This window comes from Cryptomeria japonica, chromosome 11 (assembly GCF_030272615.1).
Source record: "Cryptomeria japonica chromosome 11, Sugi_1.0, whole genome shotgun sequence".
NCBI lineage: Eukaryota > Viridiplantae > Streptophyta > Pinopsida > Cupressales > Cupressaceae > Cryptomeria > Cryptomeria japonica.
Genome location: NC_081415.1, coordinates 245,608,508 through 245,621,062, shown reverse-complemented (window position 1 = coordinate 245,621,062; position 12,555 = coordinate 245,608,508). Strand labels below are relative to the sequence as shown.

General features: G+C 34.1%; 1 protein-coding gene across 1 annotated transcript; it reads left to right on the top strand.

The window, feature by feature from the left end:
- The first annotated feature begins 388 nt into the window (after positions 1-388).
- On the top strand, positions 389-12,313 carry LOC131040133 (receptor-like protein kinase FERONIA). Its single transcript, XM_059214255.1, has 2 exons — positions 389-824; positions 10,679-12,313. The coding sequence occupies exons 1-2, from the start codon at positions 597-599 to the stop codon at positions 11,912-11,914; spliced, it is 1,464 nt and encodes a 487-aa protein (XP_059070238.1). The 5' UTR covers positions 389-596; the 3' UTR covers positions 11,915-12,313.
- The last annotated feature ends 242 nt before the right edge of the window (positions 12,314-12,555 follow it).

Below are 12,555 nucleotides of genomic sequence, written 5' to 3'. Positions count from 1 at the left end.
ATAGTCATTGTCATTGCACTTGCATCTAACTTAGGGTTTTCAGTGAGAGATTTGAATGGGGATGGGTGACTTTGCATTTTGGATGAACAATTAGTTTTAAATCCTAACCCAAGAATGCATCTCCCACCAAAGGGATTTGTCAAAAAAAATTCCTTTTAAATGCGAGACGGGGGAAAAAAGGACGAAATCTATTGGGACCGTCTTGCATGCTTCTGTGACAACCGTCAGATTGTAAAAAAACGAAGGTTTAAAGAAATTTCATGTGAGAATTATATGTTGACGACTATTGATCCCCTAATAAAATCTATGCATTGGGTGCTTGGAATAATAATTAGCTATTCTCTTAGTCAAGTCAAAGTATGAAAGAACAGGATAAGGAAAAGGAGTTGAATGGTTTATGCGTCCATTAGTCCTCCATCACTCGTTTTAAATTTCCACACGTTACGCTACAGAAATTTCTTCACAGATTCACGCGTTTCTATCTATACCACTGATTCTCCCTATATTATGCAGTCTAGTTTCTGAATTTGCCCAACAATCATACTTTCCTTCATTCAAGACTGGAATTTCAGGAGAGAAAATTGGGTAGAACTTGAATGATGGGGAGTCCTGTGTTCTTGGAATTGGGAGTCATTGTGCTGCTGTTTGGTTGGGATGCAGCTGCACAGAGTTTAAGGACACTGAATCTCCAAAGTGGAGCCACCTCTGCTCCCCCTGCTGAATCGCCTACACCGGCTGTCATCTCTGCTCCCCCTATTGAATCGCCTACACCGGATGTCAATTATACTAGAGCCACCTCTCCTCCCCCCTCTGTCAATTATACTGTGAGTATTGTATTTTCAAACTTGGGTTTTTTTCAATTTGATTCATCTTCATATATTTTGAGAATGTTTAAAGGCATCAGGATCCAGATTAAGGAGGCATCTGTGTGTCTATATGCATTGTATAGGGAAAATTTAAACAGGGACGTTTTAGTTGAGGTTTTATTTCTAGTTATTTTTATTTTTTCATTATTCTTTTAATGTTTTTTGTTATTTCGATGAAGGATTGTATAATGTGATTCAAAATAACGAAATAAAATGCTTGCACATAATCTAAATCAGAAATAGTAATGATGGTTAGATGTAGAATTTTATTTGATTAATTTGTCAGGAAATATTGAATTGATTGTTGTTAGGATATAATATTATATTGAATTGATTGTTGTTAGGATATGTCAAATATTATGGGATTTAAGACTTTAAATTGAATTTTTGGGATTTAACACTTTAAGTTGACTTTGAAGAAATTAATAACATGTTTGTTTTGAAAAGTTGCATTAGGCCAGTCCAGACTCCCTCAACCTTGAAAGTGGGTTTTACAAGGCTCCCATAACCTTCTAAGGCCTAGAAAACAACAACATTACCAATATGCACAATCTGGCCAAGAGGGTTTTTATAGGCTCCCACAATCAGCAAACCATTCTAAGAAACATTGATAAGACTGTGAACCCAAAACCATCTGGGAAGAACACCATGAGGGTTAAGACTAACTCCCTCAACCAGCAACACAAACTGCACCAGCTAACATGCTCTGCCACACCTACTCTCCACCTCAATAGGAGAAAGGGACACCTCAATAGGGTAAGAGGGCAAACAAATCGCCATGAAAGTGGGTTTTACAAGGCTCCCACAACCTACTAAGGCCCAAAAAATAACATTTTGTCTTGAAAGTGCAATTTGGCTAAGAGAGTTTTTACAGGCTCCCACAACTAGCAAACCGGTCTGGAAAACAAAGATAAAATCGTAACCCCAAAACCATCTGTGAAGAATACCATGAGGGTTTTGGCCAGCTCCCTCAACCAGCAACATGAACCACAATAATCGAGAAACTCCCCCGCACCAACTCTCCACGTCAATAAGAGAAAGGGCCACCTCAATAGGACAAGAAGGAGAGCAGTCCAACTACTTTGACAACCCAAACTCAACTTAGAACCCATGCCGCCACTCCACCTCCAAAGGAGAGAAAAACACCTCATATTGAGATCCATGCGAACGGTCAAGAAGAGCATTAAAAACCCTCACCAAGGAATAAGTCAGGAGAGAACAAAGGGTCCACAAAAAAAAAAACAGCGAACAAAAGCAACAGGCCATCGAAAACAACCAAACCACCCACAAGAATGGATGCCCCACAAAACCTGAGTAGCGTAAAACTAGTAGCAAGCCAACCACAAAAATAGAAAACCCCAACCCCAAAAGACTGGGACTTCTATTTCCAAATCCGCAAAGCATTTTTCTCACAAGCAAAGTCAAGAGCACCCACCAACACAGTCGTGCCTTCCTGAAACCAGACATACCTCTTCCACGAGCACCCAAAAAAATCTTGCAATCCCCAACCCCTACTAGGAAGATCAGGGGAAAACTGGAGGAAAAGATCACCTCCTTCCCCACCGCATGCAACCCAGATCTTCAAAAAACTGAAACTAAGAGGAAAATTGTCATGTAGGGCTAAGCAGAAAGCACAAGCTGAAGAGAAAAGACCTTCTCCCATCCCATCTGCATCATCATCCTCATCCTCTTCACCTAAGTCTTCACCCACAAAAACCATAGCCTGCATGCTCCCAACAACTCAGCGGTTCCTGCCCATCCACATTTTTATTAATTTTGTATTTTTTTCATTACATGTTTTTATAATTTAATTTTTTATGAAGAGTGTGCATATTATTGACTCATGTGGCTCAAAATCCTACAAGTGTTCTATCTAAAATATCATGGCATTGCACTTCTATATGTTATTAGAGTTAATATAGTATTCTCTTATTTGGTCCGATAATCAATTTTGAGCGTCCTTTTGAAAAAAAACTATTTGTATGCATTAGAATTCAATTTGCTTTATGTTGAAGTAGTTTTTTGTCTAAGTGTTTGCACAAAGTTTCTAAGGGAATGCAAAATAAGTTGCATCATTAGATTTGAAAAATGAAAAAAACCTATGAAACAATTATAAACTCAATCGTATTCAGAGACAATCAAGTCTAGGGGTTTCTTTTCTATAGGGAGAGGAAATCACAATAGAAACATTGTCAAAATAGAAGGTGAGCACAAAAAGTCCTTTGTGCAAATTTTCTAGGTTTGTAGTGAATTGTTTAAGATCTTTGTCATATTTTTAGGGGCAAGAGGATTTTGCATGGAGAATTCTGATGGCTATCAATATGTCAAAATATAGATACCACAGAGAAATGTCTCTAACTTTTCTTGCCAATAGTGATATTAGTGATTCCCCTCACACAACATTAAAAAAGGGAGGGGCTCTCACAATACTCCTTAAGCCCCTAGTTATATGGTATGGTCACATGGGAGGGTTTATTTATATATTCATACTAAATCAATAGGAGTGTTTTGTGTTGTGACTTATGCACTTCCACATTTCATTTCTCACCTTTTAATTTCCTTTCTATAATAAAAAATATACTTTAAGAATGACTTCAAGTTAGTTTGGCATACCTCTAACACCCTTTAATTATCACGATTAAAAACTTAAGATACAACTTGTGTTAAAGAACAAAGGGTTGTATAGGGTAACAATGGGCACTAAGAAAGAATCTACTACATAAATGGTTTAATAAATATGATCAATCCTTTGGATTCTTGTGTATAATTATGTCTCTTGAACTCCTCTTTCATGTGGAAGCCTTGAAAATTCTCATTGTAGTTTGACTTACATTAGAAAAATTCTTTGGAAAGATGGAGAAAATGAGAAGTCATGGTTTCGAGAATGAGCTCATAAGTTTGAGCCCCAAATCCTTTGACACCTTAGAGACTTATGATGTACATCCATATAAATTTCCCTAGGTACACCAAACATATAGTAAAAAATTAAATATTATAAACATTATGCAAGGTGTACAATACATTATCCCAACACTATAGTCATTCTATAGTTGATTGCTTATTATTTATAAGTTTGTAGAGTCATTGTTTTATCAACTTAGAGGCATAATCTATAGCTAATTATAGGCTTTACTAGGAAATATTTCATAATAAATAAGTTGTGAATACTTTAAAACCCGATTATATCAAATTAGCACACATCATATTTTAATTGTCCCCAATTTTATGCTTTATTGAACTAGTTTATTAAATGGTTCAATATAGTGCATAATTAAGTATAAATGCACCACAATCCTAATCACATGAAGTTAGCTTGGATTATGGATTCATATCTTTAATTTGACACATGATTTTACTAATAAATTTATTTGTTCAATTGCAACAAGCCTTTTTCTGTAAGGGAATTTGTTATAGTTTATGAAAATTAGTAAGTTACAAATTTTATGACACCTCTAGATTGTTATCATTTAAGGAACTAGAGTTATAATAACTCAAACTCAAGATCATAGTGAAGGACATTTAACTTTTCATATTTGAATACCATGGCACAATGTGATAAACGAAATGAATAGCACTAGTGTATGTTCGAGCTTTTAAACTTGAGGTACATGTATATATTTTAAATTTTGAAATAATGTAGAATTTTTAATGTATCTTAGTTTTTTATTTAACTGTTGATTAAAGAAATGTTAGGTTATTTTTCAAAACTTGACAGTTTTCTTAAATTATTGAAAAAGTCCAACAATGATATCATCTCAACAAATATTCTCTCCTCTAGGGTGTCATATTTATTTATTTATTTTTTAAATAGTATTTATTTAGATAAAAGGTGAGAGGTCATCAATAATAAATATATTAATAAAATTTAAAAAATAAGTTAAATGTAGTAGAGAGAGAGAGAGAGAGAGAGAGAGAGAGAGAGAGAGAGAGAGAGAGAGAGAGAGAGAGAGAGAGAGAGAGAGAGAGAGAGAGAGAGAGAGAGATTAGTTGAGGAGACGTTAACTTCAAAGTTTATATGGAGAAAGGAGAAGTAACAGAGAGTCAAGGAGGAGCATGCCAAAATAGGAATCTAAATGCTATGAAAATGTCTAAAACCCTAGTTGGTAAAGACTCACAAGCTAGTGAATATGAGGGTGTAGGGTGTGCATGAATCTCACTACAGAATTGTTATGCAAGAGCCATTTCTGTGAAGGAAACCCCTAGTAAACTAAACATCAAATTCATGCAAGCTAAGGTTTAATCCTTAATTGCCAAATTTACTTGACCTAAAGTGCTAAGTCTAGGGAAAGGAATTGAACCCCGCCAATTGTGTAAGTCTCAAAATACTGATAAGAAATGATCTCGCCTAGAGATCTAATTTGTCAACATTGTAGGAATGTCTTAGTTGAGTTTTTTCATGGTGAAGGAAATAAATCCACCTAGTTAATGCTTCCTATGCATCACATGACCATCATTAGATTCACTTGTGTATAAATTAAAATTTAAGTAGAATTAAATTGAGAAATCTACACTTGGGTCTCCCTCATCCAACTCATCCTTTGCAGGAAGAATGAATTAGATTGGTGTTATACAAAGAAACTTATGTTTCCTTATCTCTAGTAGTTACTAGTAGATTCTTAGGGGCATCAAATCAATAACATGAAGGGATGTTGAGGTAAATGATCTAAGAAAAGGTGATGAATACATGAAGAGGGATTCTCCCATGGAGGATCAAATTTCACCAAGTCATCCTAATCATCCTAAGAAACTAAAGTAACAATCATCCCCTTCTCTAATGGTGAAGAAATTTTTTCTCTTAACTCTATCTCACCTTCCATCCAAAATTCCTATTAGAATGGTGTAAACAAGGTCTTACCATATACATATAGATAATCGTGTCAAACTCCTCCCTAATATTGAAGTGACAAGAGATGGCTAATATGGTTGTGAGATCAATTCATCTTCCAAGTTATTGAGGATGGTGATTGGGTAGAATTTGATCATCATGTAAGAAGCACTCCTTAATAATTAAGCATGCAACTTTAGTGGTGTTGTAATCAAAGATTTACTTCTTTGTTGAACTGAATAAAAAGTAATGACATGAAATATCCTAAATAGGGAATTTCTAAAAAATAACTCATTTTTTAGAAACATCAAAGTTCCTACTCTTCCGAATATTAAAAGGAATAGTGGATTTGAAAAAAACTATAAATAAAATCAATATAATCTAGTCTTATAGACATAGAAGATTATAACAAGTATTTAATATACATCAAATCTAAGCAACATAATTTGGAAAATGAACTATATTCTCAAATAAAGAACATATCTAAGAAAATGATCAGAATGAAAGGAAAATAAAATCATATGCATCCATGTCCAAGAACTTTAGTCTCACAAAAAAAATACAAAAAAGTTCTTGAAAATATCAAGTATATTACATGTAAAACAATTTAGGTTGGAATTCTTATATGGACGATTTGTCTCCATAAATGCTACCTCTAGCAAATGAAACACAAAATTGTGGAACCTTAAGCTCAAGCCTCACTATAAGATCATATGTTGCATCCTTTATGATTCCCTTTCCTATATTTTGTACTCGGTTTAGCTTGTCTTTGTTTTATTACTTTGACCCATGTTTTTCTATTTCTATTCTAGTCTCAAGGTTCCTCCTAGTCATCATAATATTTTTCTTAGGTGATTTATTTAAATAATTTAATCTTAACGACCACTTTATTTTCCCTTTTCAAGTCCCTTTATCCTCTTCCTTATAAGCACCTTTTGAAATTTGCCAAATTATTTAGTTTAAGTCCCGTCTCTTAATTCTAGCGCAGACTACTTCATTTCATGTTTTAAATGAGATATCCAAAAAATTAAAATTAAGATTGATCTCTAAAAAGATTTAATTTGTTTTCTAAAAAGATGATCTATGTTACCTCCTCAAATTCCCTCGAAAAAATTCCTTGAAAATGGCTTCCTTTCCCTCATTTTTACATAACATATACTAAATTTCACTTGAAAACATTATTTGAGAATTCATAGAGCAAGACTATATTAAGGTTTACTACATTTCTATATTGAATAGAATTTTTTATTAGGGTTAGTGATTATTTATAAGATCTCTAGAATCTCTTGATTTTGATATTCATTTTTTGGAGTAGAATTTTGTTTGTTTATATAAAAAAAAATAAAAAAATGGTTTTTTATTTATTCATAATTGAAGTTAGTTTCTCAATCTTACAACTTCCAAAGATTACTTATAATCAAACACTTACCACAATAATAGAGAAAAAGTAATTAAATTGTTAAAAAGTCAAATATACTATTGATGCATAAAAATGAATTTTAATGAATGTGTGTAATTAAATAATACAATAATGATGAATTAACCTTAATAAAGGATAAATAAACCCCAGATGAAACCTTATGTGAGCACTAAGTTAGATCGTGACCTTTGTCTTAATCTTATAATTTGAGCGAAAAAATAAAGAAAATTACCTATAAGCTCAAGTATATCGGTGTAAAAAGATATCTAATTAATTAGAAAAATACCTTTTACTCTTAACACCCCTCTTAAGTGCAACTTAGGGAGAAGTTTCAATCTCTAATGATGAATGTAGTAGAGGCATATGTTGTAATGTCCTCATTTAGAAGGTTACACGTTCGACTCATTTAATTAGGTCAGAAGATTTAATTGTCGCATATAATTTAGCATTTTTAATGAAAGAGTACATGAAATCAGACTATGTGGTCATTATGAAAATGATATTTTGAAATCTTGATACTCTGTTCAAAAACAATTCACAAACGATTCTATTTTTTATCTGGTCAATTGTCATAGTGGCTAGAATATTTGTAGCTTGATTTGCTTCTTGATAACAATCTTTAATTTCATTTGAGGAAGACTCATCCTTATGTCTTATATGAGACAAAAATCATTTTTTTTTATTTAAGGAAAAGTCATTCTTATGTTGTATATGTTGGTTCAAATTATTTTGAATAGAAATATTATCAAACACATTAATTTTCCACACTCCATAATAGTTATTGTTGTTGTTTCTAGTTTAGATTGTGTGTAAATTTTGTTTGCATCAATTACACAAAATATAAATTAGAAATATCATTATCAAATATATTTTATAAAAATTGAAACTAGATCCCATCATTGATGATGTCCCAATTGTGCTTATAATGTGGCTTAGTAGTTTTTAGTTTCCTGCAAATAACATTTTGGTGTGTTTTTTTTTTAGTTTGAACTATTGAGATCATATAAATGATGTGTTAGAATGATGAATAATTTCCTATGATTTGTTCCTAAACCTATTGTAAAGTGTGACATAACTTTGGAATTTCACCCAATCATAAATCTTTTATTAGTTTCTTCATGTAGTGATGGGTTTGAGGATATAGACCTCCTAGTTTCTTCAAGATCACAAACTTGGTTTAATCATTGTTTGATGACATTACTGTACCTTATAATGCATGAAAAAATATTAAGTCTTAAATCTTCCTAATTGATCATTTATCTCAATTTTATAATAATTAAAAATGATTAGGATTGACATTCTTTCTTTGGTGTTGTCTTTTATTAAATTAATTAGTTGGGGATTCTATTAGGTCATTTTCTCAAGAAAGGAATAATATGAATATTACATCCATAAGAGAATAAATTGTCATAGTAGTTAGCTATAAAGCACCTATACTAAAAAATGAACATTAAATTACCATTACAAACATATAATCCAAAAAATAGTGAAAATGGATATAAATTTATAAATGCCACTCCTTATAAACTCTACAACCATAAACAATAACATCACAAATAGAAAGGGGATCAACAAACTCGCTAATGCCAAAATCTTGAATTTTCTACCAAATTGCAATCTACTAGGTATTCAACCTCTATTCATTAATGTTCTACTTTACATCCATCATGACATTACCAACTATAGATCAAGTGATTAGAACCTACTTCATGAAATAAATCCTTCAATATCTATGAATCTTATTTGCACAAAATATTAGAATTGTGAAGTTGTTAGAGTTCTCCAAGTGACACTTTTTATGAATCATCATGAAAGTTATTAGCACCTTCATTGCTTCTACACAAAAATCATAGTGAAATAGCAAATAAAAATGCACTACATTTAATTAATCATTATCCATAGGTATAAATGCTAAAAAAATTGAATGAATGGTGTTAACATGATCACTAATAATTCTCTTCCACATTTACCAACACCTCCATATCCTTGAAATATGTAGGAAATAGAAAGCCTATAATCTATACACTATCCACATTGGGGATTACTACTACGAGTCACTATTAAATACTCCCTCATCCAAGCAATGTAATGTAGTGGACATGATTAGCCAAACTAGTGCTAGGGGAAGAACATCAGTAGTCATTATAGCTAACTTTACACACCCACAAATCCTAATCGGTACCTTAGATTTCAACATTTTTTTTCAGTTGTCTCTTTATGCAACTTAACTACTTATAACTATTCTTTTGGCTTCAAGTAATGGCACATATTGTGGGATCTTTTGAGTGCAAGGCTAAAAAAGTGGTCATTTTCAAAGTGTCGCTCTATTCCTACATAACTGCTCCAATAACTGTGCACTACAATCACCTCAAAAAATAGCCAATGCTTATGCATAAATGTCCTACTGGTGAGCTATGAGTACCATTAAAGTTGCACAACTCCTCCAATTAAAACCCAAAAAATTTAACTAGAAATAATAAAATGGACAGCTATTAGTATATATGAAATTTATTAATAGACTTTAAGTTATATATTTTTATTTCTTTAAAATTAATAATTGAAAACTGAAGTGGACAAGAAGATAAATGGTTTTCTCCACCCACCCACAACTAACTTAAAAAAGCCTTTCAAATCCATTTCGTTAATATTCCTGCAATCAGGGTGTTTAATGAGGACTTATTGCTTTGAGGCATTCTGTCGAACAGTTTACATGCCTCGTCTATGCTTACACATTTTGCACACGTCTACCAGGGTAGCTGACGAAATTTCTTGTCTTTTATTCTCTTCCAAATCTCCCATTTTCGCAGAGACTGCGAGGTTGCTGGCAAAGGTCGCGGATGGTTGCTTTACTCCTGCCAATCGCATTTGCTTGAAAGCTTCTGAAGCCTTTTCAAAAAATCCCTTTTGCGTATATCCTGCAATCAGGGCATTCCATGAGACCACATTTCTTTGAGGCATTCTGTTAAACATTTCACTTACCTTGTCTAGTTTTCAACATTCTGCATACATGTCTAACAGGGCGTTTCCATCAGACTAGGCTGGGCTGGGCTGTAAAAATACTTCAGCGGCGAGATAGACGAAAATGCTTTCCATCCGCTTGTTTTTATCCCATCAAGTGTTTTCGGCATCCAACGAACTCTCAGGCGGGAAATGTGTTTGAATTCAAACGTTACCAGTGAACGGAAAGGAACGGAACGGATTTTGGGGGAAGAAATAAGTTGACAACAGCCACCTAATAGTTAAGCCCAGCTAAGCCAAAGGGCATTTCCCTGTTAATTGCACATCCATTCTTAACACACACCTACCATGCTCCTGCATTTACTCTGTGGTCTTCTAGTTTCAAGGGTTTCTGTTTTACCTAGCTCGCTGCTGGCAGCGCTTTCTCTGTACTCTCTTGTAATTTCTGTTCTTTCCGGTTGTGTCAGCTCTTTCATATGAGATTGTTCTGTTTTACCCATTCGGATATGTTTCTTGGAGCTTGATATAGTGCTTGAATTTTTGAATGTTTTCAACAAGTTAATGGTGAAAAGCCGAAGGAAACATGGCAACTAACACCACTCTTAACAGGCATTCGAGGATGTAATTGGAGGGGTTTGTCTGTTAGGTTTCATTCTTGGTCTAGTGTATTATATTCATCGGCGCCGTGGTGACAAGTCCTCTGGAAATGAAGCTTCCACAGCATCTGGAAATAGAGGCACTGGGAGCTACGCCTCATTTGCACCTTCCAGTTTGTGTAGGCATTTCACATTTGCTGAGATCCAGGAGGCTACTAATAACTTTGACGAGTCTCTAATCCTTGGTGTTGGAGGTTTTGGCAAAGTTTACGAAGGTGAGGTTGATGGTACCAAAGTTGCAGTTAAGCGGGGGAACCCATTAGCACAACAAGGCATCCGTGAATTTCAAACAGAAATAGAAATTCTTTCTAAACTTAGGCACCGACATTTGGTTTCACTTATTGGGTATTGTGAAGAAAATTATGAGATGATTTTGGTTTATGATTACATGGCCAAGGGACCCCTAAGAGGACACATATATGGAAATAGTAATTTGACTCCTTTATCTTGGAAACAACGACTAGAGATCTGTATTGGAGCTGCTAGAGGTCTTCATTATCTTCATACTGGCGCTGCTCAGTCAATTATACATCGAGACGTAAAGACTACAAACATACTTCTTGATGAGAACTTGGTTGCAAAAGTTTCAGATTTTGGATTATCAAAAAATGGACCAGCTCCTGACCATACCCACGTTACCACTTTAGTTAAAGGTAGCTTTGGATATTTGGACCCAGAATACTTTCGCAAGAAGCAGCTCACTGTGAAATCAGATGTTTATTCATTTGGTGTTGTGTTGTTTGAGATATTGTGCGCACGACCTGCCACTAACCCTTCAGATGAAGAAGAAGGCCTAGCCGAATGGGCTTTGGATTATCAGAGAAAGGGAATGCTGGAGCAAATCATAGATCCTCATCTGAAAGGTAAAATTAATCATGAGTCCCTTAAGACATACGGAGTGGTTGCTGAGAAATGCCTTGCTGAGCAACGTGTTGACAGGCCAGCTATGGGAGATGTACTTGAGAATTTAGAATTTGCTTTGCAGCTGCAAAAGACTGCAATGGAGAATAAATTGGTCGATGACAGTAATTACAGTCACATAAACAACTCAGCTACTTATGCTGTTGGAGATAACAGCACCCCAGCAAGCACAGCGGGCCATAGTTGGGCTAGTGTTAATTTGGGTGGTACATGTCTAAGAGCTCTTTTTTCAAATGAGATCAGGGAATTGAAGTTTTTAGATCCTTGATTTTTACATTGTTGCCTATATTAGTAGCAAGTGCATATTGTTGTTATTCACTGCATATTGCTGTTTTCCAGTGTGGGGAAATGCATGTCTGCTGGTAAGAAAGTAGGCATTTTCTAAAAACTTAGTTCAAAAGCGATTTAAATTTTGTAGTATCTATACAGCTAGAGGCTGTTCTAATTTCGTGCCTTGATCTAGTGGTTGTCGTACCTCTCGAGAATTGATTGTACCCGCATGATTATAGTTGGAGTCTATGTTATTATTTTACTTGCTTTTCATGTTTGCCTTAATAGTCGTGTTCCAACACTTCTAAATTGTGATGGTATGAAAATTAATGTTCATACCTGGACACTTGGATGTATTCTGATCAAATTCTTTCTTTACAATCGTGCTGCTATCAAGATGATATAATTTGGAACAGTATTCATGCTTTTATTAATTATGTATGGGCATCATGTTCTAACATGAGATAGTTCTTACAGAGGTGGGTTTCTGTTTCTGGTTCATTGTTTAAATCAAAACTTACGGATTATTTCTGGTTTTGATCCATAGCTGTTTTTTCCCTCACTATTGGCTTTCTCTATATGTGGGAATAAAACAAACTGCTCTAGTAGAAATGATTATGTTGTGCTATTATATTCAAT